At 43.1% G+C, this 25,801-nt stretch overlaps 2 protein-coding genes across 9 annotated transcripts in view; one reads left to right on the forward strand and one right to left on the reverse strand.

Moving 5' to 3' along the window:
- PHACTR1 (phosphatase and actin regulator 1) overlaps positions 1 to 16,463 on the forward strand; it is a 479,385-nt gene extending 462,922 nt beyond the window's left edge. Inside the window, exon 17 of the transcript XR_004375470.2 lies at positions 15,536 to 16,463. The gene's annotated coding sequence lies outside the window, so the exon portion shown is untranslated. The remainder of the gene's footprint in view (positions 1 to 15,535) is intronic.
- TBC1D7 (TBC1 domain family member 7) overlaps positions 4,701 to 25,801 on the reverse strand; it is a 34,495-nt gene continuing 13,394 nt past the window's right edge. For all 8 annotated transcript variants that reach the window (XM_032793301.2, XM_032793302.2, XM_032793300.2 and 5 more), the window contains exons 6-8: positions 21,898 to 22,043; positions 9,399 to 9,528; positions 4,701 to 8,340 (exon numbers count right to left, since the gene is read on the reverse strand). In XM_032793301.2, coding sequence (XP_032649192.1) covers positions 8,254 to 8,340; positions 9,399 to 9,528; positions 21,898 to 22,043 — 363 coding nt within the window. In that variant the 3' untranslated portion in view covers positions 4,701 to 8,253. The remainder of the gene's footprint in view (positions 8,341 to 9,398; positions 9,529 to 21,897; positions 22,044 to 25,801) is intronic.

Consider the following 25,801-nt stretch of genomic DNA (forward strand, 5'->3'; position numbering starts at 1 on the left):
GGAGGTGGATAGTTTAAATTATTATGAGCAAATGACTTTGCGGTCTTGTACAGCGACAGGGAGCTGACAGAAACTGTGATCGCAAAACAAATCCTTTTTTGCCCCTGTGGGTTAAGGGCCAAATTTAGAGCTGCTCTAAGCTACTATTACTCCTTTGCCCAAACATGTTCTTATATGTATTTAGCACTATTCAGTTCAAAGGATTCCAAATTGCTTTCAACTGTCCATGTACTTCAACTAGGTGGGACAGCAGTACATTGCCAAGCACAGCCCAGGGCTGTACTTTAGAGTAACATAGAGCAGATGGTGTCTATACCACCCTGCCACTGCAAAATATCCTCAGCTGGCAAACCGCATCCAGAGCCCTACTTGAGGCACAAGCCAGCCAAACAGAGCTGGTAGCCATCCAGCTACTGGCCCTTCAACCCCCCCTACCCCCACTTAGGCCAAAAACAAGTTCTACGTCCAGCTTAGTTCCTCCAGCCCATGCACCAATCTACATGTAGTTCAGTGTCTGAATATCCCCATTTGATGAAGTACATCTGTGGGCACTGACCTTTATTTTTGTTGATGCATGCACCACCCCTGCTCTGCCCCCAAGGCCCCACCTTCGCTTTGCCTCGTCCCATCCCTGCTCTGTCCTCTTCTGCAAGATCTCCTCCCGCAGCATGCTATTCTCTTCCCTCCCCTGAGCACCCCTGCCAGCAAGCTAGGACAGGTGGGTGCTGAGCACCCCCTATTTTTAGTCCATGGGTGCTTGAGCCCAAGCACCCATACCCACAGGCATAGCTGGTGAGTCTATTTACACGCCCCCACCCCTGGGATGTGTGCAGCTGGGCTGGAGTGCATTTCCAGCAGGGGTGAACTGTAATGAGAAATAATTGGGGGAGGCGTGAGACAGGGCAGAGATGGTCCCTTGCCTCTAATGGTAATCCACACCCTGCCCTTTGATGCAACCTTTTTGTCTTCACACCATTGTCCTATGTGAAGCCCCCAAACAGCCCTAGTCTCAATCTGTCCAGCTATTAGCAGGGATTTCCCTCAGCTCTCTCACCACATCCCTGCTCAACTCCATCAGTCTCTGACAAGCCTGCTTGCCACTCTGTCTCCACATTTCCTTTTTGCCCCTCCCCTTTATCTTCCAGTCTTCTTACCTGGCTCAGTGCTGAGCTCAGCTAGTGACACAGGGCACTGAGCAGCTCCAGTGGCTGACTTGGGGTATAACTCCTTTGAGGCACAATTAATTACTAACTATTTGACATTAGCCTTCCAGCGTAGGACACAGGTCACCACTGGGTGTGCAGAGCTGGGGTGCAGCAGCAGTGAAACTTTATAAAGTGGACACACTTAGAACCTTCTTTTGTCACAATAACTAATTGCGCATTCTCACTCACATGATTTTATATATAGAGAGAGCAATAGGCATCAAGATTCAGTATGACACAACTCTCTCATTCATGTGTAAAAAAAAAAAAAAAAAAAAAAAAAAAAAAAAAAAAAACCCAAAAACCGGGGGGGGGGGGGAGAGAGAGAGAGAAAAGCAACCACTTAATTATGAAAGTTATTTATTGCCAAGTACCAACCAGAGGGGAGCGACATAGACAAAAGTTATAATATTAAATCTAACTTAAACTTGATCATAAAAGTCAGGTTTAGAAAACTATAACTGCTCACACAAGTGAGGGTCAGAGGTTTACACCAAAAGAGAGAGCTGGGTTCTCACCACATTGTGAAGCTTGAATTGATCAGGCGTCCTAGCTGATGGTGGTAGCTGAGGGGCCAGAGTGCTGGAGATAGGCAGAGCCGCCAGCATGATCAGTCAGGGGAAGATGAAGTCCCAATGGAACTGAGAATTGCCCCTGCCCCCCCATTAGTGTCATCCACTGCTGGCTAGCATTGTCTTTAGCAGCTGGAGTCTTTGTTCAAGTGCCAGAGTCATACATTTGGATGCTGCCAGTGTAAGAACTACACCAGGCAACATGGGCTCAGCTAGAGCCAGGGTATCTTTTTAAGCCTCTGGAGGAAGACCTGCTTTTGGGTACAACTGGACCATATCAAGATGGTGTGACTCACTTGGCAGATCCATGGAGTTGTTTTCCGGGGGGGAAGGGGTTCCCCATCCAAAATGGATGCTTCAATGCTCTTTCTGTTGTCCTTTTAAAAACCATTCCTCCAGTCTTACACTCACAATCACGCAGGCACCAGACTCATGCCTGGCCAAGGGAGGAGAAATAATGCACCTGACATTTCAGTTTCAAGCTTCCAAGGGGTGGAGGTGGATAGTTTAAATTATTATGAGCAAATGACTTTGCGGTCTTGTACAGCGACAGGGAGCTGACAGAAACTGTGATCGCAAAACAAATCCTTTTTTGCCCCTGTGGGTTAAGGGCCAAATTTAGAGCTGCTCTAAGCTACTATTACTCCTTTGCCCAAACATGTTCTTATATGTATTTAGCACTATTCAGTTCAAAGGATTCCAAATTGCTTTCAACTGTCCATGTACTTCAACTAGGTGGGACAGCAGTACATTGCCAAGCACAGCCCAGGGCTGTACTTTAGAGTAACATAGAGCAGATGGTGTCTATACCACCCTGCCACTGCAAAATATCCTCAGCTGGCAAACCGCATCCAGAGCCCTACTTGAGGCACAAGCCAGCCAAACAGAGCTGGTAGCCATCCAGCTACTGGCCCTTCAACCCCCCCTACCCCCACTTAGGCCAAAAACAAGTTCTACGTCCAGCTTAGTTCCTCCAGCCCATGCACCAATCTACATGTAGTTCAGTGTCTGAATATCCCCATTTGATGAAGTACATCTGTGGGCACTGACCTTTATTTTTGTTGATGCATGCACCACCCCTGCTCTGCCCCCAAGGCCCCACCTTCGCTTTGCCTCGTCCCATCCCTGCTCTGTCCTCTTCTGCAAGATCTCCTCCCGCAGCATGCTATTCTCTTCCCTCCCCTGAGCACCCCTGCCAGCAAGCTAGGACAGGTGGGTGCTGAGCACCCCCTATTTTTAGTCCATGGGTGCTTGAGCCCAAGCACCCATACCCACAGGCATAGCTGGTGAGTCTATTTACACGCCCCCACCCCTGGGATGTGTGCAGCTGGGCTGGAGTGCATTTCCAGCAGGGGTGAACTGTAATGAGAAATAATTGGGGGAGGCGTGAGACAGGGCAGAGATGGTCCCTTGCCTCTAATGGTAATCCACACCCTGCCCTTTGATGCAACCTTTTTGTCTTCACACCATTGTCCTATGTGAAGCCCCCAAACAGCCCTAGTCTCAATCTGTCCAGCTATTAGCAGGGATTTCCCTCAGCTCTCTCACCACATCCCTGCTCAACTCCATCAGTCTCTGACAAGCCTGCTTGCCACTCTGTCTCCACATTTCCTTTTTGCCCCTCCCCTTTATCTTCCAGTCTTCTTACCTGGCTCAGTGCTGAGCTCAGCTAGTGACACAGGGCACTGAGCAGCTCCAGTGGCTGACTTGGGGTATAACTCCTTTGAGGCACAATTAATTACTAACTATTTGACATTAGCCTTCCAGCGTAGGACACAGGTCACCACTGGGTGTGCAGAGCTGGGGTGCAGCAGCAGTGAAACTTTATAAAGTGGACACACTTAGAACCTTCTTTTGTCACAATAACTAATTGCGCATTCTCACTCACATGATTTTATATATAGAGAGAGCAATAGGCATCAAGATTCAGTATGACACAACTCTCTCATTCATGTGTAAAAAAAAAAAAAAAAAACAGTCAAAGTGAAAAGCTCAACACTTTAACTGTGGCATCACTAACTAATAGCTCCATAACACAGAGCTTATTTCAATTAAAAAACATTGTTGCAGTCGTAGTCAGATCTCAGGGACCAAATTAGCAATCAACACTACCCAAAAAAGCCACAGTGCTGGGAATTCAGTATTTAATATATAATAAATTATTTTCACAATAAAATGACTGACCAAATATTATTATATCACCACCTACAGTTGGTTAAATCAGTTTTTTAAGATCATGTGCTGCAAAGAGCCGCTTGAAGTTCGTAAACAAATTTATCACTGCTTTGTTGGAATTTTAAACTAGCAAAACTTGCATGTTTTTAATCTTATTCCTAATGTTTAGGGAGCGACACAATTATGCTGAAAATGGACCTGACTTCAGAGACGTTATGCCCAATGTAACAGGTGAACCAGGCACTTGTGTGCACACCTGGGGGGGGAAAATTGATCCTCATCTATTGATTTCAGATGGAGGGCCACATGTGGACAGCGAAATTAGTATATTTATGGAGCTGCTGGTCCACAGTTGATACATAAAACAGAAATGGGCCTGACCGAAATCCCCACCTCCTGTGAGGAAGCTCAGATCTACTGCTAAACTTTCTGACATGAGGCATACACCTCACCAATGGACTGAATGAAATCCACGGGTTGAAATTTTCAGTCCAGTTCTAAAATAAACTAACCTCTCATAACCAGACAGTGGGGAAGGGTGCATGAGCTGAACCAACTTATTTTCTGGCACAACTAGGCCCAATCCTGCCTGAAGAAAGATCAACTAATGAGCCTCCCAGAGCATGAGTAATGCACATAGTAAAAAGAAATAGTTCTGCTCCCTCTTACTAGATGTGGCTAAGATTGCAAATGATTTTTTTGGCTGACATTTTAAACAGTGGTGTTGGAATGGAATCCTGACAGCGTGTGAAGATCCATTCAGTGTTTATTAAAATGTTAACAATAGCAATTTTATGTAAACAAGGGAAGTTCAAAACCATCTGTTTGTATTGCTCATCACAGCACCCTTTGGGATGTGCCTGTCCTAGTAAGGCATTTTGTTTGCATTTGGTTAAGTAGTGAGTTAAAGAACATTCGTCTGCAAACCTGAAAGTAGTCTGCAGTAGTGGGCACTTCTGATTAATCAGTCTACCAGTTGCTGATTCCTTGTCACCACAGAACACACTTTCTATTAAAAAAAATTCCAAATGTAATCTGCAGTCCAAAGGCTTAGAAATTTATTCTATGCATCCCTGAGCTATGCAGTTAACTATTTTTACTATTAGACTATAATGCTGAATCAGTCATCTTTTCACTGATGACTCCATTTCAGAGGAATTGCTCTAAATAGGTGCATCCCAATAGATCTTTTACAGAAGGAGGTCTACAGCCATTCCATGGGGTACTTTGCCCTTGAGATACCTCAAAATGCTGCTGGATTCCATTTAAACATAAAGGATTCATTTGTTATGAAGGTGTAAGTAAGCCATGAGAGACAAGCAATGGTAAAGACTCTTTACTGTTGGCTTTCTGTTCCATGACTCCAGCTGGAACGTCTAAGGCTTCAGTAGGTTGGTTAGAGATCTGAGCCTCTCTCCCAGAACAATGATCAGGGTACCAGGAGAACTCTCACTCTTTGGGAGTTGGAAGTATTCGATCTATAATGATCCCACACCCTACTGACTACTCAGTGAAAATCTAAGGCTTGAATTTTGCAACTGCATTATTGCAGCATCAAGAACCACGTTAGAATCTTTTAAAAATAAAAAAGCAAATTAGTGTAGGGTGACACCCACCTGAAATGTTTATTAATGAACCAGAGTTTTAGGTACTACTCCTGCCCAAGACCCCTTGACTATGTATATGGTTTTATAATCATATGTTAGTAACTTGCTCTTCCCTGTTGCTGAGGGAAAGACCCACACAAACACTGGGGGGAAAAGAGTGTGTACTAAGTGCCAACTGCGCAAAGGAAGAGAGAATTTTTCCCCTTTTTCCCCCTTTAGTGATCTTAGCTGTAACAAGAGAAAGTACACCCCCTTTTTATGCTGAAGGTTTTTGAGATTTAGTAAAGGGGGATGTGCTGTCTCTGGCCAATGTTAAAGCATGTCTGAATTTCATTTAAGTATTTAAGAATAGGTTTTTCTATATTCACAGCTGCACCCTTGTTCCAAAAATCCTTTTTTAGCAACATGGATTATTTGAAGCACCAAGCAGGAAACACTGACGTAAATCCATCACTTTTACTCTTGTTCTCCATTTTCAGAAATAGGTTGATTTTTTTCCTTTTCCCCACCCCGGCTGGCTGGTAGCCCTTAACATGCTGACTTACATTTACACTAAATTTGATGCCTTTTTGCTAACCAGGAAGCTATAGAGAGCATATTAATTCAGATTCTCAAACACCAAATGACTTATTTGTGACTTGTATCAAGCTCTATTTGGATGGAAATAGTTAAACAAAAATGGCACTTTTAAATTATTTTTAAAGCTTTCATATATAAAAATATCCAGCAGCTAAAGCAGTTTTAGCAAAACATGTTTTGCATTTGAAATTGATTCAAGGAATAGAGTGAGCAAATAACTGACCCTTTTTTGTTCGAAACAGCTGAAACAAATCCACTTTCAAATTTCCTTCCTTATCTCGACTGAATCTATTTGAAGTTGACCACAATTTGTTTCAGTGCCCCCACCAAGCCTCCTGCCTCCCCCCAAAAAAAACCTCACCTCACTCTACACAAAGGAAATATTTTACTTTGCAGTTAGAGAATTGAACTGAATTTTTGGTTTTGGTTACCATGTCCTTCAGAGCTATTTTCACATTTAGTTTACTAATAGATTGGGAACTAAACAAAGCAGAAAAGTTTGTTTTCTTCTTCCAAACAGTTTGGATGAACTAACTGAATAAACTGAAGTGAAGAAAATATTCTCTACAGCTGCAAAAGAGGCCACTACTCTCAAAAGCTGATTTAGCACTCTCACTCTGGTTCCAGGTGCTTACACGCAGACTTTCATTAAAACTTCGCAGCAAAAACAATTTATGTTAAACAGGATTATTTAAACACTCTCATTTTTTTTAAAATCCACCTCATGTGATAGGAGAGATCTCTTTATTACTTGCTCAAACCTGTACACCCTTACCCTGCAATACAGTGAGAGTCTGGTTCTCAAGATGCAATCTTCAACTTCCACTGGCTTGAAGGAGAGATGAGGGACTCCTCACTCTACTGTATTGAGCCCCTAAGGAAAGGTCTTGGCTTGGAAGAGATTAAAGCCACTAAACACAAATTTTGGTAAAGCATTTCAACCATGGCTACTGATCTGTCTCAGTGTCTAACCTGAATTAGAAGGGAGGATCTTGGAGATGGCAGTGGTAGCAAAATCACTTTCTTCTGTTAAGTTCTCTATAAATGCCATTTAAAAAAAATCCACCTGTTTCTGCATTCCAGAACAAGACACAATAATTCACAATTTTATACAGTTTTTAGCAAGCTGCTTATTTACCATAGTCTAATGCACTGCTGCCACTGTTCTTAACCATAATTTGAGGTATTACCTAATAACCATTAACATTTTAAAGCCTGTTCCCTTCTATGTTCAAAACACACTATCTACTAATATGTAATTCAATGCCGTAACAAGTTTTTTTCCCTTAGAACTTGATTTAACATTTTTAATCCCATGGCACTAAAAGGCTGTTATTTTACTAGTGTGTATATATAAACCACCAAAGGACAGCTTCCTTTAATTGTCTTATATAGACACAAAATGTAACCAGTTTAGTGTGGCATAAAAAGGCATGCAAATCTGGTCTTGCACTGTGTATTAGATCTTCTCCTGCTAAAAAACTTACTTTAATGCTACAATTCAGAGGACCCTGGCCCAGTGGTTCCCAACCAAGGAGATGCCTACCCCTGGGGTATATCAACCCATCTACATGTTTGCCTAGTTTTACAACAGGCTACATAAAAAGTAGTAGACAAGTCAATACAAACTAAAATAATTCATACAATGACTTGTTCATATTACTCTCTATACTAAACAAGGAATGTAAGTACAATATTTATATTCCAATCAATTTATTTTACAATAAATGGTAAAAAGGAGAAAGTAAGCGGTTTTCACTATTTTTTGTAACTGCACTGTGACACTTTTGTATTTTTATGTTTGATTTTGTAAGCAAGTAGTTAAGTGAGGTGAAACTTGGGGTACACAAGACAAATCAGACTCCTAAAAGGGGTACAGCAATCTGGAAAGGTTGAGAGCCACTGCACTATCCCATTTGAATTTTGTAACTATATTACCAAAATTATTGCTCATCATAGCACAACTCAGTCTTTATTTTTACTGCAACAGTTTAAAAATTAATCAGCATGATATTTACAGCAAAAAATGTGAAACAATTTAACATCTACAGATACTAATCTAGGGAAGGACCATCAGAAGGTATGGTCTTCCAAACCATGAGGACTGCAGCGTTCTCATACCAAATGTACCGGCATCCCACAATGTTTGTGCCACAAATCAATAGCTTTGCTCACTATTGCATCAGTGTTATTTTGAGGAATCTACAAAAGATCAGGAGAAAGGTTTGTGTTAAATTTAACAAGGTAGTCAAAGACCCTAAAACAAAATATCCAGTCACTCACAGCAATATTTCTGTTCTCCATTCTGTTTATTTTCCTTTCAAAAATTGTCCCTAATCAAAATATTTATTTTGGGCATAGGTAGGAGCTGCCTTTGGATGGAGCCCATGTGTTCAGGCATGGCCAGACTGGCACTCAGCTCTTAGAGAAACAATCTCATTGTTTCCACATAAATGGAGGTGGAGGGTAGTGTTTTAGTCACCTCCACAGTGAGCACTCTTTGGCGAGGGAGTAGGCCAGGGCCAGGTAGCATTGTGCCATCAACCTTGTAAGGAATTTCAAAAAATTAACACAGCTTGAAGCTACACTAACTTTTCCACAGAAATCTCTCAGTACCACATGAGCATGGGTAGGATCCAATGCCAGGATACACCAAGTCCTAGCAAGTTGGCTCAAGGCAGTGTTGAAGCATTGATGGTCTATGCAGAGAGCCTCTTGCCTCCATGGATGTCTGGAAAGCTCCACTCATTCAGTGTGGGGGAGGAAGAGGAGCCCAAATCCCCCCAACAGAACAATTTGGGGAGACTTAAAGGACAGTGGGTTCTCCCCATAATACCTCCGATGGATTATCAATTTGGCCTCTAAAGGTGAAAGCCTACATCAGCCGTTCCTAAAACCCTGGGACCAGCCATCCTACGGATTCCTTTCCTCCTAAAAGTTAGTAACATTGTGATGACTGCAACTGCTATTAGAACTATGATAAACTGAAAATTTAAAATATTACCATTAAATAAAAACACATACAAAAATTGAGCCCTGATTATGGGTTTAATGTAGAAAAGCAAGCTGTTACGAAGACTGAGGGAGATAAGGCAGACTGAGTATTACCCAGTTCTCAGGATTGTGGGTAATAGCATGTAACTCATTTTGCAATGCTTTTTATCCTAACTGAATTAACAAGGGACAAAAAGTTGTTGTTTTAAACCTGAAAATATTTGCTATATCACCAAAAACAATGCACAGCTAAGATGAGTACTTACATTTTCCAGAAACTGTATGATCTTCTCTGCATTAGTCAGGGCCATTATCTTCATTTTAAAGGTTAACAAAATCTCCAGAGCAACAAAAACAAGAATCTTGCAGGATCCACTAATAACTTTGTCCCAAACCCTAAGATAGTAAGTAACAAAGTCAACAGACCATACTAATCTGTTCTAATCTTTTATTCATTGCAACAAATCTCTTTTTCATATAATTGCCATGAATGGAGCAACGTACTAAATTATACATGCAGTAACTGTACCAGTACCATCTGTATTCAAAGTAAGGAAATCAAATGTTACAAGTTAATGACTTCTACTAAATCTCTAACTGTGATGGATTAAGGGCAGAACAGTACAGTAGTAGTCCCTACTGCTGCCAACCTTACACAAAGACCCCAATTAGAAATAAAACACATACAGATGTTCTGCATTGTTAAATGATTATAAGCTAAAATTTAGCAAGCAGATCTTGTTCTAGTAAGCTTAATTATTACACATGGATCACTGTCATAACAGTATCAGTGACAATGAGATTTTTTTGCTGGTGCCAAGAAAAGGAATACAATTAGCATATCTGTAAAGACATTTGTCAAACAGTTAACCAACTGAAACTAAAAGTTCAGAAGGAATAAAGTGCTAAGCTAAACAAGGATACCTACTGTGACCAAAAATTCCATCTTATTGTATGAGAAGTATAACTGATATCAACATGGTATCACCAATTATGTTTCTGTAAATAATAATTATACACAGATAACATCTTCTGACCCTTCCAACCCACTCTCTTCCTCACAGCCACCCCCTAGTATGCTGCACAAAGCTATAGAGGTACGAATGACAACTTTAGACTGGAATCTGAATGGTAGATCTCCGAAGGCTGCAAGTAGTTTTACTACATGACTCCTTATTAAAAAATAATCCCTCTCTCTTAATTCTTCAACCTTCATTATCATAGCTCTTGATGTCACCATTTGTGCTCATTCTCCAATCACTGTAAAATCTACGCAGGATGTGAATGTCTAAAAAACCATAAAACCCTCAGGCCTACTTTATATATCACAAGTCAAGAAGAAAAAAGGCACAAGCCAAATGATAATGCCCCAGACACCGTTTACTTCCCAGACACTAGAAATATAACTTGTAGTGACTGCACAAATAATTATAATCCTAAAGAGATCAGGGCAAGAGTCTTTCCAACATGTATTAAAACTAAGCTGCTGTGACACATCCAGCCTTCTTTCATGATTCTGCTGCCAGATTTAATTGGTAACAGCACAGGTTTTTAAAAAACTCAAAACATTTCCATTGATACTCAACCTGTTCCCAAACAAGCATTTCAGTCACTTCATTTTAATGCTCATATTAAAACAACTACAATTAGTTAACTAATCCCCAGTTCAGACCACCCAGGAGAATCTTTATTAAGGAAAGGAGTGGAGACAAAAGCAGGGCTACACTTAAAATGGTGCATCAGCACAGCCGCACCAATGTAGCGCTGAAGTGAAGATACTCCTACACCAATAGGAGAGAGCTCTCCCATCAGCATAGTTAATCTACCTCCTCAAGAGGCGGATTACATGGGGGGGGGGGGGTTAAGTTCAGTATAACTACATTGCTCAGGGGTGTGGATTTTTCAAACCCCGAGAGAGACAGTTATAACACCAGAGGTATGTAGCGTAGACCTGGCCAATGTTAGCACTAACTAGCCGTGTCTCCTCTTGCCCTCTCTCCGTAACTTCCAGCTATTGTTACTGCCCACGCAGCTCAGTTAATTTAAAACAATGGGAATGTGAGTGTATGACATGATGATAAATAGACTAGCAGTTGTCAGTGCCTCGTCTATGCTAGTGCTACCACCAACCGAGCTGCAGTAGTAGCAGCAGTAGAAAATTATAGAAAAAAGGCCACTGGGTTTGTTTGTTTATTTATTTTTGTAATTAGGTATTTTCTTACATGGTTTTTACACATTACATTTTATTAGTTCAAGTGTTTTTATCCTAACTTTTAGGATCAGACATACTTTCACGGTTTATGGCTTCAGAAAACTTGTGACAGTTAATTTATTAGTACATTGATGTGGAAATGACTTCAGAAAGTCCTACTCACTGTCATTGAAAGTTAAAGCAAATGCTCTACTCATTACGATCGGCTGGTGGGATTTTTTGAGAGAGACTAACATCCTTAGAAATGTAATAGGTGTTAAATTAGCCACAGAAGGGCTCTCCTACTGTTCCTTCACTGCACAGAAACACACTGACAATTATAAGGTAAAAAACAACAACAACAACAAAAAAACACAACATGAAATAAGAATATGAAGCTGAAACAATGGAAAATCCTATGCACATCAAGTTTTATTTATTTGTGCGTTGTTCTTTGAAAGAATGCAAAGAACTATTCCACATCTACACTTTTCTATAAACAAGGCACACATTACAAGTCTGTGTAAAAAGAATAAAATGCTAGAAGGTTCTCAGGGCAACTTCTTAGATTCCTCATCAAGTGCAGTCCTTTACTGAAAGTAAATTCTTATTCTGCCTTGTCTCAGTTCATTACCAGGACTTTCAGTAACTGTCCTGAAATAGTTTTTTATTTTTTTCTAAAAATTGACAATACTTCATTCATTACTATGAAGTCTGTACAAATATGCACTTATCTCCTTCTTGTATCCAGCATAAATACACATTTAAGCATAAAAAACGGTTACCTACCTTTCATAACTGTTGCTCTTCAAGAGGTGTTGCTCATGTCGTTTCCATGTTAGGTGTGTACACACCCACATGCACGGCTGCTGGAGATTTTTCCCTTTGTGGTATCCGTAGGGCCAGGTCTGGTGCCCCATGGAGCCCTGTGCTCATATGTCAGTATGTGGCAGGGGTCAGCAACCTCTGGTACACGGCTTGCCAGGGTAAGCACCCTGGTGGGCCAAGTCAGTTTGTTTACCTGCCACGTCGGCAGGTTCAGCTGATTGCGGCTCCCACTGGCCATGGTTCATTGTCCAAGGCCAATAGGGGCGGTGGGAAGCCGAGGCCAGCACATCCCTCAGCCTGTGGCATTTTCCGCTGCTGCCATTGGCCTGGGACGGAGAACCGCGGCCAGTGTGAGCCGCGATCAGCCGAACCTGCCGACGCGGCAGGTAAACAAACTGGCTCGGCCCACCAGGGTGCTTACCCTGGTGAGCCACGTGCCAGAGGTTGCCGACCCCTGGTACATGGGATGCCACCAGCCCTGCACCCTCTCAGTTCCTTCTTGCCGTTAACTCCGACACTGGGGAAGGGGGGCGTGTTATGGAATGGACATGAGCAACACATCTCCAAGAACAACAGTTATGAAAGACAGGTAACTGTTTTTTATCCTTGCTCATGTGGTTTCCACGTTAGTTGACTCACAGGCAGTACCCCTGGAGGTGGGCTCGGAGTTTACAGACATGTGGCCTGCAACACCACTCTGCCGAAGCTGGCATTGTCCTGGGCCTGCTGAGTGATGGCGTAATGGGACGCAAGGGCACGGACTGAAGACCAGGTAGCAGCTCTGCAGATATCTTGAATTGGTACCTGTGCGAGGAACGCTCCTGAAGAAGCCTGCGTTCTGATGGAATGGGCAGTTTGTGCCCTGCTTGTTCATAGCAGAACTTGATGCAGGCAGTTATCCACAACAAGATCCTCTGAGAGGAAACTGGCCGGCCCTTCATCCTGTCTGCCACTGCAACAAAAAGCTGAGTCAGCTTACGGAAGGGTTTAGTTCTCTTGATGTAGAAGGCTAAGGCCCGTCTAACATCCAAAGAGTGCAACCGATGCTCCTCATTAGTCTTGCCAGGCTTTGGGAAGACCACCAGTAGGAAGATGTCCTGATTATAATGGAACTATGATATCTTTGGTAAGACAACCAGGTGGGGATGGAGCTGGAATTTGTCCTTACAGAACACTGCGTAAGGGAATTCTGATGTCAGTGCTTTTATCTCAGAGACCCACCAGGCTGAAGTGACCCCTACCAAGAAAGCAACCTTCCACAAGAACAGTAGCAGGGAGCAGGAGGCTAGTAGCTCGAAAGTGGGGGAAGCGAGGGGAGGCAAGACCTGTGACCAAGAGAGCACCAGATTTAAGTCCCATGGAGGGATTGGGTTGTGAATCTGGAGGTAGTCTCTCTCCAACCCCTTCAGGAACCTGATCGTCATTTCATGGGAGAAGACTGATCTGCCCTAGATTGGAGGATGGAAGGCTGAGATAGCTGCCAAGTACACCATGATCGACAAAATTACCAGGCTTTGGTGCTTGAGATGGAGCAGGTACTCTAAAATGGATTGAAGCGAAGACCGGGAGGAGGATGGACTCTGGCCCAAGGCCAAACATGTTAAGTGTTTCCACTTGGCTAGGTAGGTTGCCCTGGTAAAAGGCTTCCTGCTATTCAACAGAAGGTGTTGGACTTGCACTGAGCAGAGAGGCATCCAACAGAGAGTGTATCGAGCAAAACTGCTGACATTTCCTGTTCTGCCTGGACACAAGTATGTCCACTCAGGGAGTTCCCCACCTCTGGAAGATTACACTGACCACCTCTGGATGGAGTGAACACTCGTGGCGAGAAGAGAAGGACCTGCTGAGGAGATCATCCAGCAAATTTTGGGCTCCCAGAAGATGACATGCCTTGAGATGAATGGCATGCTCCACACAAGTCCCACATACGGAGACCCCTTGACACATGGTAGAGAAGTGGGCTCCACCTTGCTTATTGATGTATCGTCCATTAAGATCTTCACTCTTCTGCTCTTTAGGTAGTGTAGGAACACCTGGCAAGTCAAGTGTACCACCCTGAGCTCCCTGATATTTATATAGAGGGAGTAATCCTCCTGAGATCAGAGGCCCTGCATACTCAGGTTGCTCCCCCCAGCCCCAGATCCAAGGCATCAGAGACCAACATCACCAAACCAAGCAGGGCCACAAAGGAAACTCCTGCCAACACCAATCGCGGGTCTGTCCAAATCAGGGAGGACAGTATATTTGACAGAACTGTGACCACTGAGTCCAAATGGTGTCTGCCAGCAGCACAGACCAACCCCAACCACATCTGCAGGGGGTCTGAGGCACAGCTGCATATGCCAGACTACGCAAGTACATGCTGCCATGTGGCCTAGTAGCCTGAGGCAAACCCAAGCAGTCATGAGTGGATGGACTCTGATGCTTGCGATGAGCTCTGACATAGCTCGAAATCAGGTCTCCAGTAGGTAGGCTTTGGCCTTGGTAGAGTCAAGCACTGTGCCTATGAACTTTATTCTCTGGCTTAGGGTCAGAGTTGATTTCTGTTCCTTTATAAGCAGGCCCAGCACCTGACAGGTGGCTCGTATCAAGTCAAGGCTATGCTGGATCTGGGCTTGAGACATGCCTCTGATAAGCCAGTCATCAAGGTATGGGTAAGATCTGCATGCCATGACACCTCAGGTAAGCTGCCATCACAGTCATGCACTTCATAAAAACCCTCAGAGCAGACAAAGGGCAGAGCCGTGAACTGACAATGGTGCTAGCCTACCTCAAATCAGAGGAATCTCCTGTGTCTACAGAAAATAGAAATATGGAAATAGGTGTCCTTCAAGTCGAGGGCGGCGTACCAGTCTCCTGGATTGAGAGAGGACAAGCTATGCAGAACTTCACTTCTTGACATATTTGTTGAGGCAGCACAGGTTTAAGATGGGCCTTAGGCCCCCCTCCATTGCTCTTCAGGATTAGGAAATACCAGGAGTAGAAACCCTTCCCTCTCAGCTCTTGAGGAACATCCTCCATGGCCCCTACATGTAGGAGGGATTCCACCTCCTAGATGAGAAGCTGCCCGTGAGAAGGGTCCCTGAAGAGGGACAGGGAAAGGGGGTGAGGAGGAAGAGTGGAAGAAAACTTGTGTAACCAGCTGTTATTATATTGAACACTCAACCGTTCAAGATAGTCTGGGCCCATGCAGTAAGACAGGGGGACAAACAGTCCAGAAATAAAGGGGGAGGGGAATCCTGAGGTAACTCCGGTATGCCATCCTCGGGCACACCCTCAAAATGCCTGTCTCAGCCCATCAGAGTGGATGCAGGACCCAACTGGGGGGTCGAGGACAATGGGGCGGACTGGTGCCATTTGAAGCCTCTGTCTTTTCTCCTCTAGAGTCCCTGCTGAGGTGGACCTGAGAGCCTGGGTGGTGGCTAGAAGTGTCTTCTCAAGACCAGCAGTGTATACAGCCTCAGGGAGCATTGGGTAGCCCTGAAGTCGTTCAGGCCATGCAGTCTGGTGTCTGTCTGCTCCGAAAACAGAGCATTGCTCGCAAAGGGGAGTCCTGGATGGATTGCTGCACCTTGTGAGAGAACCCTGAGGACTGCAGCCATGAACTGTGCCGCATAGAAACCACTGATGCCATCGGCCACATCCAATGCCGCCTGAAGGGAGGTCCTGGCCGCTGCTTTCCCCTCTTCCATGATGGCCAAGAATTCCTGCCTTGACTCTTGGGGCAGTGAGTCTTTGAATTTGGCCATCGAATCCCATATATTCTATTCGTATCGCGCCAGCAAAGCTTGCTGGTTGGCGATATGCAGCTATGGGCTGGCAGTAGAATACACTTTCCTACAGAAAAGATCCAGTTTCTTAGTGTCTTTATTTTTAGTGGTTGTGCTAGATTGCCCATCTGTCCTGTTCATTTGTGGCTGAGACCACCAGTGACCCTGGGGATGAGTGTGAATACATGTACTCAAAGCCCTGGGAAGGGACATGGTACTTTTTCTCTGCCCTTTTAGATGTTGGCGGCACAAAAGATGGAGTTTGCCACAGTGCTTTGACGAGCTTCAGAACTCCATCATGCACTGGTGGAGCCACCTTGGAGACAGCCACCGCAGGCAGAATGTCAAAGAGACCGTTGGTAGGCTCCTCGATCTCCCCCACCTCCAACCCCAAGTTCAAGGCAACTCATTTGAGGAGTTCCTGGTAGGCCCTAAAATCGTCTGGTGGCAACAGGTTGGCAGGTCCCGCGAAGGATCAGAGGAAGACGAACATAATAAGAACATAAGAACAGCCGTACCGGGTCAGACCCAAAGGTCCATCTAGCCCAGTATCTGTCTACCGACAGTGGCCAATGCCAGGTGCCCCAGGGGGAGTGAACCTAACATGCAATGATCAAGTGATCTCTCTCCTGCCATCCATCTCCATCCTCTCACAAACAGAGGCTAGGGACATTCCTTACCCATCCTGGCTAATAGCCATTTATGGACTTAACCACCATGAATTCATCCAGTTCTCTTTTAAAGGCTAGTTAATTAGTCCTAGCTCACACTTCCTCAGGTAAGGAGTTCCACCAAGTTGTATTTGTGCACTGCGTGAAAAGCTTCTTTATTTCTTTAACACTGCTGCCTATTTAATTTCTTTGGTAACGCTGCTAGTCTTGTATTATGGGAATAGGTAAATAATTTTGCTTATCCGACTTTCTCCATACATCTCTGATTTTTAATACCCTCTATCATCATTCCCCTTAGTCTCCTCTTTCCAAGTGAGAGTCCTAGCTCTTTTATCTTTCCTCATGGGATTTTCAAACCCCTAATCATTTTAGTTGCCCTCTGTTTCTAACCTTTTCTAGTGCCAGTATATTTTTTGAGGCGAAGGAGACCATCACTGTACTACAGTATTCGAGATGTGGCGTACCATGGATATATATAAGGGCAATAATATAGTTTCAGTCTTATGTTTCTATCCCCTTTTTAATGATTCCTAACATCCTGTTTGCTTTTTTGACCACTCTGCAAGCTACATGGTCATCTTCAGAGAACTGTCCACATGACTCCAAGAGTTTTTTTTCCTGACTTCGTGTAGCTAAATTAGCCCCATCATATTAGTTGGTCTAGTTGGGTTATTTTTTCCATGTGCATTAACTTTACATTTAATCCACAATACGATTTCATGTTGCCATTTTGTTTTGCCCAATTCACGTAGCTTTGTGAGATCTTTTGAAGTTCTTTCACAGTCTGCTTTGGTCCCTAACTACTTGAGCAGTTGGTATCCAGTCTGCCAACTCGCCAACCTCAACTCTTTACCTTTCTGCCACATCATTTTATGAATAAGATTAGATAGGATGTTGGTCTAGAACGGACCCTTTGGGGAATAGCCGATTAGTAACCCCTCTCCATTCTCGAGAATTTACCATTAATTTCTTCCTTTGTTCCTGTCTTTAGCCAGTCTTAATCCGATGAAGGACCTCCCCTTTTATCATGACAGCTTTATTTACGTAACAGCCTTTGGTGAGGGACCTGTCAATAGGCTTTCTGGAAATCTAAGTACACTATTCCATCGTGATCCCCCTTGTCCACATGTTGGACCACTTCAAAGAACTCTATATAGATTCGTAATGACATGAAGTCTTCTGCAGAAACCATGTTGGCTACTGGCTCAGCAGTTTATGTTTTCTATGTGTCTGACAATTTTATTCTTAACCTATTGTTTCGACTAGAGGTTTTGCCAGTAACTGACGGTTAGACTTACCGGGTCTTGTAACTGCCGGGATCACCCTGCTATGAGCCCTTTTTTAAATATTGCAGTTACTTAGCTATCTTCCAGTCATTGGGTACAGCAGCCGATTTTAAGGACAGTTTTACAAATCCTAGTTAACAGTTCCGCAACTTCACATTTGGAATTCTTTCAGGCACTTCTTGGGTGAATTGCCATCGTGATCCGGGACTTGTTTATTGTTGAGTTTAATCAATTAATCCAACCTCTCTTAAGTGACACTTTAAATCTGGTCGCCAGTTCCTCAGATTTATCACCGTACAAATGCCAGCTCAGGTTTTGGGTAATCGTTCCCTTAACAGTCCTCAGCCATGAGACTGAAGCAAAGAATCCGATTTAGTTCTCCGCATTACTTTATCATTTTAAGCGTTCCTTTGTATCTCAATGCGTCAAGTGGGCCCCCACTTCGTGTTTAGGGCAGCTTTCTGCTTCTTGATGTACTTAAAAAAAACATTTTGCTGTTTACACCTTTGGGAAGTTTTTGGCCTAGCCGTTCTTCAAACTCTCTTTGGCTTTTCTTATTATACTGCTTTCGCACTTAATTTGGCAGTGTTTATGCCCTTTCTATTTGCCTCACTATGGATTTGACTCTCCACTTTTTAAGGAAGTCTTTTTACTTCACTGCTTCTTACAATGGTTGTTAACAGCCATCGGTGGCTCGTTTTTAGTTCTTTTACTGTGTTTCTTAATTTGGGTATACATTGAAATGTTGGGCCTCTATTATGTGTTTTAAATAAGTGCCCACAGACTTGCAGGATTTCCTTTGTCACTGTTACCTTTTCACTTCTGTTTAACTAACGACCGCCTCATTTTTGCATATGTTCCGCCCTTTTGAAATTAAATGCCACAGTGTTGGTGCGTTAGATGTTTGCCCATACAATGGGATGTTGACTGCTATTGTATTATGGTCACTATTTCCAAGTGGTTCTGCTTGTTACCTGTTGGACCAGCGTCCTGCACTCCAATTCAGGCTTAAATCTAGAGTTGCCTGTGGTTCCCTGTACCGCTGCTCCATGAAGCTCATGTTAAAGTATCGAGAAATTTTCTCTGCATAATCATCCTGAAGTGAAAAGTTCCAGTCAATCTCGGGATAGTAGGAAACCCACATTATTGGGTTTTAAATCTGTGATAGCCTCTCTAATTTCCCTTAGCATTTCATCATCACTATTACTAAGTCCTGTGTCAGTGAGAGCAATAGATCCCTAATGTAATTTTTTATAGAAGTCATGAAATTTCTATCCATAGAGGATCCGTATGGAACATGTGGACAATTAATTGATTATCTCATAGTGAGGAATCTAATTGTTGCTAGCTTCACATCGATATGCGCACTCCAGCTCGACCCTGCAGACTGCGTCCTTTCGCGATATAGTAGCGCCGGGAGAGAATTGGCCCACTGATTGCCCTCAGTCCACCAGGTTTCTGTGATGCTCTATTATATCATGTCCCCTTTATCACAGGCACTCTAGTTCATCCTCTTATTATTTATACTTGCTATGCATTTGTGTACAAGCCCTTTAAAAACTTGTCCCGGTTTTATTTTGTCTGCCTTTTCCCTGGGAAAAGAAAAAAAATTGTTGTCAAGAATTTCCCCCCCTTTTTTAGATGTGAAACCTGTTTATCATCTGATCTGGCCCTTACATTATCCTCTTCCATCCTCTGCTCCTGACTATAACCTGGAGATTCTCTATCATTAGACTCTCCCCTAGGAGAAGTCTGTGTCCGATCCACATGCTCCTCTGCAGCAGTCGGCTTTCCCCATCTCCTAGTTTAAAAACTGCTCTACAACCTTTTTAATGTTTAGTGCCAGCAGTCTGGTTCCACTTTGGTTCCACAAGGAGGCAGCTGTCACTGCTGGTGTGGCTGGATCTCCATCCACTGCCAGTACTGACTGCACTGGAACTGCTGGGTTTCAGTACCAGGATCCAGTACTGAGTTGAATCAGTCACATCAGAACAAGGGTCCGTCCTTCAGAAACAACCAAGGATGTCTGCTGGGAATATGGTCCCAGCATGGGAGGGAACCTCCTTCAGGGGTTCCAACAGTGCCACTGGGCCAGCCACCAAACCAATGGCCATGGCCCCAATGACAGACCTGCAGTGAAATCCAGCCTGTAAGAATGATGTCATGGCTGTCTCGGAGGAGAGCTGGGTTTGCTCTCGGACCCCAAGGAGGACCCTCGGAGATCAAGGAGGAGCTGTTGCTGCCACTTGCTGAAGGCTATGGCAGTGAGCTAGAGAGCGGTGTCACACTGGGGAGTGGTGGTGCAGGGCCAGTGCCTCAGTGCTAGACACACTCAACACAGTGCTGGAGATCGGGGGCGGGGGGGGAAGAGGGGGCTGGCGGATGGATGATGACTGAGACCAGGAAGCCGGCGAATGGCGCTGCGGCCCATAGTTCAGCGGGCAACCACTGCTGCGATGGTGATTGGCACCGGGTTGAAGGCCACCTTCAAGGATTCCCTAGAGTCAGGCCTGGGTCTCGAGGTGTAGGCAGCACTGGGAGAGACATCAGGTCCCTAGCCACCTGACTATCCGTGGTACTGGAGAGCGCCCCCGACAGCCCATTGATTCTTGTGCCTCTTCTTAGGCACAGGTGAAGGGAATGGTGCCAGGAAGGGCATGGTGTCAGTGGAGCACTCTCCACACCAAGGCAGGCGTGCTCAGAACCAAATCAGAATGGGACAGCTCTGAAGTTGGGTGGAGGGCGGCTTCCATCAGTAGGGCTTTCTGCCAAATGTCTCTGTCCTTGAGAGGGCACAGCCTGAAGCCCCTGCAGATCCTGCACTTCTCTTTGACAAGCCTCACTGAAGCACTTAAGGCAGCTCATGTGCGGGTCACTCGCTGCCCTAGGTTTGTGACAGGCAGCACGTGGCTTAAAGCCCAGGGACCGAGGCATGCCCCATCCCCTGGAACAATGTCCTAGTTAGGACTCTAACTAAACAACTGTTTTAACTATTTACAAGAGAAATGTCTAAAACAGTCCAAGAAAACCACAAGGGAACTTGCAATCACAAGAAGCATTCCTGCAACTGACACAGGCGGTAAGAAGGGACTGAGAGGGTGCGCGGCTGGTGGCATCCCATATACCAGCGCTTGAGTGCGAGGCTCCAGTGGGCACCAGAGTCAGCCCTACTGATACCACTAAGGAAAAAATGTCCAGCATCTGTACACTTGGGCACAGACACACCTAACATAGAAAAGATATGAGCAAGCACTTGAAGAAGAATTAATTCTCAGAGTGAAATGAAGAGGAAACAATGGTATTAAAATAAATAGGTTTGGCTCATGTTTTTAGGTTTGTCTTTTGTTTCTTGACAGAACAAGAATGCCCCCTACCATGAGTGACTTAAGCATTTTAAAGTAAATATTTAAAAAAACACTTAGCTACTACAGTGATAAACAGGCTCCGATCCTTCAAGCTGGTATCTCCACTAGGGACTCTGCTGGTATAACTATACTAATATAGCTGTATTGGCAAAGCCTATGTAGTGTAGACTAGCCCAGAGTATGCTTTATTTTCATGAACTCCGTCATGCTTAACAGATCAAGTGCTATATTTGTAAACAAACTCTCCCACTATATTTTAAAATTCAATGATAATCAAGAGTAAACATTCACTTAGTAAAACAGTAACTGCAACTAAAACATCTGAAAATTCAGGTGACATATAGCAAAAGGCACAAAATAGGGATTTGGGGTTTTAAACACTAAGAAGCTGAAAGTGATGTTAGCACATGTAGCCAAAATGCTTACATTTTAACCTCATCTTTTTTAAATACCAAAAAAAATCCACACTTTTAAAAAGATCTTATATTTGTAATAAGAGGAGTCACATCAAATTTTGTTATGATTCCTAAATCAGTGCTACTTTAAAATCACTTTTCCTCAAATCTAGTTCATATTCTGGATGATGAAATAAGAGAAGTTATCTTGTACTAGCAGCTATACAAAGCTGAAATTCCTAAACACACACACACTTGCCTCTGTAAACTGGATTCAGGTAAACAGCCTGCAAAACACTTCTTAAACCAAAGATCGTAAGGAAGTTTGCTCACTGCAGAACATGCCTTCAGATGTGCCAGAAGTCTGTTATCTTCAACATTCAAATACTGTTCAAGAACTTTTGGCTGTAGAAAGAACAGGGAAAGGAGAGTTTTAAATACCTCACATCAAATGGAACTCTGAGTTGATTCTCACTTTAAGAGAAGTGTCTCAAAATTAAACACATGTAAAAAGCAAATGCTAAAATATTAATATTAGATAATGTACTACAAGATCACATTCCCTACGGCAAGGGTTATTGAACTCTGCAATTTGGCTGATAGCATATTTGCTACATCAACTTCTGTTCCCTGTTCCTAAAAAAAATCACCTACCATTATGAGGGCTTCTAAATACTGTAGCATTTGTTCCTTTGTGTAGTAAGGAGTCAGAATTTCAGGTGGTGCAGAGGATTATACCTGCACTAAAAACTTTCACCATTTGGGGACCAGAACTTAATTGCTGCTACCATCACAAGTAAAACTGAGTTTAGTTCATCACAAACTTAGCTCCATTTGAGCACATCACAAAACCAACACACAATGCAGCAAAACAGGAGAAATCATGCCTCAGAGCAAATCACTATGCAACTTATTAAAAGCATTGTTTGCTGTTTAAAAAAAGCCTGTCAGAAGTGTTTTTAGAAAGGCCAGCAGAATAGTATATAATGGTGGGGGGTTTTAAAAAAAGAGTGAATTTAAAAATCATTATGCATTTATAATTCCAATCTTTCAATATAAAAAACACAAAAGTTTCACTATTTTCTGACAGCTGGACAAATGACTACTTTTACAGTTGTCAAAGGACAAAGATTTTCCTGTGGCTGTATTCCAAAACTCCTATTTTTGGTAGAATACATAAACTATTGAAAAAAATCTGAGAGTGAAGGATCTATAGCCCCCTTTCTTGCTAATGGGAACACTTGTGAAAACCCCCCTTCAGGCATGCAAACACTAATAATTATGGCAATTGATGTAGTTGAGTGTATTAACTCCAGGAACAGATGGTGGGTTTACAAAACAATATTTTATAACAGAAACATGTATCTAAATTAAGGGTTTGAGCTTCCACTCTGACTTCAATTGTGCAGGATTGGACATTGTTTATGAACAGGTTTCCTACCGTAATGTTATTTGACAAATTAGAAAGGTCTAGATAAAGCAATAGATTTCTTATAAATGCTAGTAAACCTAAAAAAATATTTCTTCAAGTTGCCTTCACCAAAGAAATTCTGCAGAAATTCAACATTACCTGCTTTAAATGTCCACTCACAAAAAAACTCAACCTACTAAACTGACATTTTATTGCAATTTGATTCAAAAAGTATAGTTTTCCTAAAACAAAATAACCTGTTCTCAGTTCAAAACCAGCACCAGCAACTGTTACCTGAGTATCAGCTAATGAAGGATATGTGATACGCAGTGGTAGAGACAGAACAATTTAAACAGGTCTACAAGTGGTCTGATACGAAGTACAGAATTGTCAGTGTAATTAGGCTTGTGACAGATTTTGTTTAAATCAAAACAAATTTTAAAAGTGACTGCAGTTGTAGGAATTCAAGTAGAGCTTGGATACTGTGACCCTAGGCACCCCTGTGTTTACACCCTACACACCACTGCAATAACATTTGTACAAAATATGCCTTATGAAGTATCATATGAAAGCTAAAAACATGTTGATTACTAACATTATTATAAAATGCATGTGTTAATCTTATATGCAAAGTTATGAATTCCCTCTGTATATTACAGTAACTGTACTTAACACTGTACAGTAACTACTTAACATTGTAGTTATGTTCCTGAAAAATACAACTTTAAGTGAAATGAATCCAATTTTCCCATAAGATTTAATGTAAATGCAGGGGTTAGGTTTCAAGAAAATTTTTTTGGGAAGACAAAAGGCATTATATACTGTACAGTATAGTACTGTACTGTGGCTGGGAAATGCCACTGGCTTACCCCACACAGGCATAGCCCATCGCAGGCAAGGAGACTAGGAAGCACCTTGTGCAGCAGCAGTGGCAGCTTCCCCCCAGAAGAACAGGCGCCAACTTTGCTGGGGGATGCCTACCTTTTCCCATCCCCGCTCCACTCCAGGCCCACCTCTTCTCACCCCCCACTCCACCTCCTCCCTGGAGCATGCCTCATCCCCGCTCCTCCCACTTCTTCCCAGCTGTTTGACTTTCTGGGAGGAAGAGAGAGGAGCAGAAACACAGCACTTCCCCACTCCCTCCCTCCCTCCCAGAAAATCCTAAACTGAAGTGCTGGGAGGGAAGAAGAGGAGTCGGAGAAGAGGAACTTGTGCAGTGCTTCCTTGTAAAGTCTCTGCTCTTCCACAGAATCCTACAAGCAGTGGACAGACAGACAGCCAAACAACGTTATAAGGGAGCATTACACAATTTTAAAAAAGCATGTTCCCTAACAGTGCAGTGATGTAACTTCAAAACAACATTAAGTGGGAGGATGTTAAGTGAGGAGTTACTGTACTAGAACATGTTTAAGAGCTGGTCTACACTAGAAAACTAGGTCAGTTTAATTAGGTCTGTCAAAGGTGTGAAAAATCCACACCACTGAGCAACATGGTTCCATCGACCTAGCTACTGCCTCTCGGGGAAAGTGGATTACCTATAACAATGGGAGAACACCTTCCATCAGTGTAGGTAATGTCTACACTAAAGTGCTGCAGCATTTTAAATGTAGACAATCCTTAAGGCAAAGACTGTTTAGCCTAGGTAAAGGTGACAAACAGGTCTATCAGACAAAGGAATGTGGGGTTACCTTGATTTACACATTAGCCAAAAACAAAGCTGCTAAGCCAGTGGGGGTTATCTTGAGCCTGAACTTAAGGGACAGAGAATTAACATGACTCCTGCACCTCAAAGACACAGGAGACTGAATACCCAGGAGGTCTTTCTGATTTGTAAGACAAAAACATCTCTTTGGGGATATAGGGAACAGAGAGATACTGTGGGGCTCCTTCATCTTAAGGAGACAAAGAAACCAAGCAATTTGGTTTCTGTGATAGGTCTTGGCAAGGAATCTCGGGGTGAGAGAAACCATCTTGAACAAAGATTATATCTTGCTAGATTAAATTTTAGATTTTTTGATGTGTGTTTTCACTTGTATTTGCTTGTAACCATTTCTTCCTTTATCTCTTCTACATGGTATCACTTAATCCATGTTTTTCTATTAATAAACTTGTTTTACTTTTACGATAAACCAACTCAGTGCTGTTTGAAAAGACGGGTGTATTTACTCCAGTTAGATTAATAAACCTGTGATGTACTGACTCTTTTAACAGAGTGACAAACTTAGTATCTTCTATGAATGCAGAGTAGTAAGGGCTGCGCATTGCAGAGAAACATCTCTGAGGAGCTTAGGGGTGACTGTTACCTGCTAGGCAAGGTCTGGGCCAGGAAAGCCTTGAGGACCTAGCTGATGAGGAAGACTGGGCTGGTGTGGCAGAGAGCTGAGACGCAGTCTAGTCACCAGCAAAACTCACTCTTGCTGAGGAAGAGGGTAACCCAGCGGCTCACAGCTCTGGCTATCTGCAGCAGCGGGTTACAGATACAACAGCTAAATCATATCTGTGCTCATTTTTGTTTAACTTAAAAGTCTAAAAATTCGAAATGCAATTGAAACACGTTTTAGCAAACAAGACCAATTTCTTACATCACAAAGTTTCAGGGAATTTACAAAGCACAACTGGAGGCTTATATTGTTATTTTATAGTAGCTAGTGGCAGAATAGAACCAGGTCTACTGACTTCCAGTCCCTTGCTAGTTCGTAGACGTAGCTCCCAAGATGTTCAGTGCATACCAAGTCACATCCCCGCCCCCCCT

The sequence above is a fragment of the Chelonoidis abingdonii genome, chromosome 2, assembly GCF_003597395.2.
Source record: "Chelonoidis abingdonii isolate Lonesome George chromosome 2, CheloAbing_2.0, whole genome shotgun sequence".
Classification (NCBI taxonomy): Eukaryota; Metazoa; Chordata; order Testudines; family Testudinidae; genus Chelonoidis; species Chelonoidis abingdonii.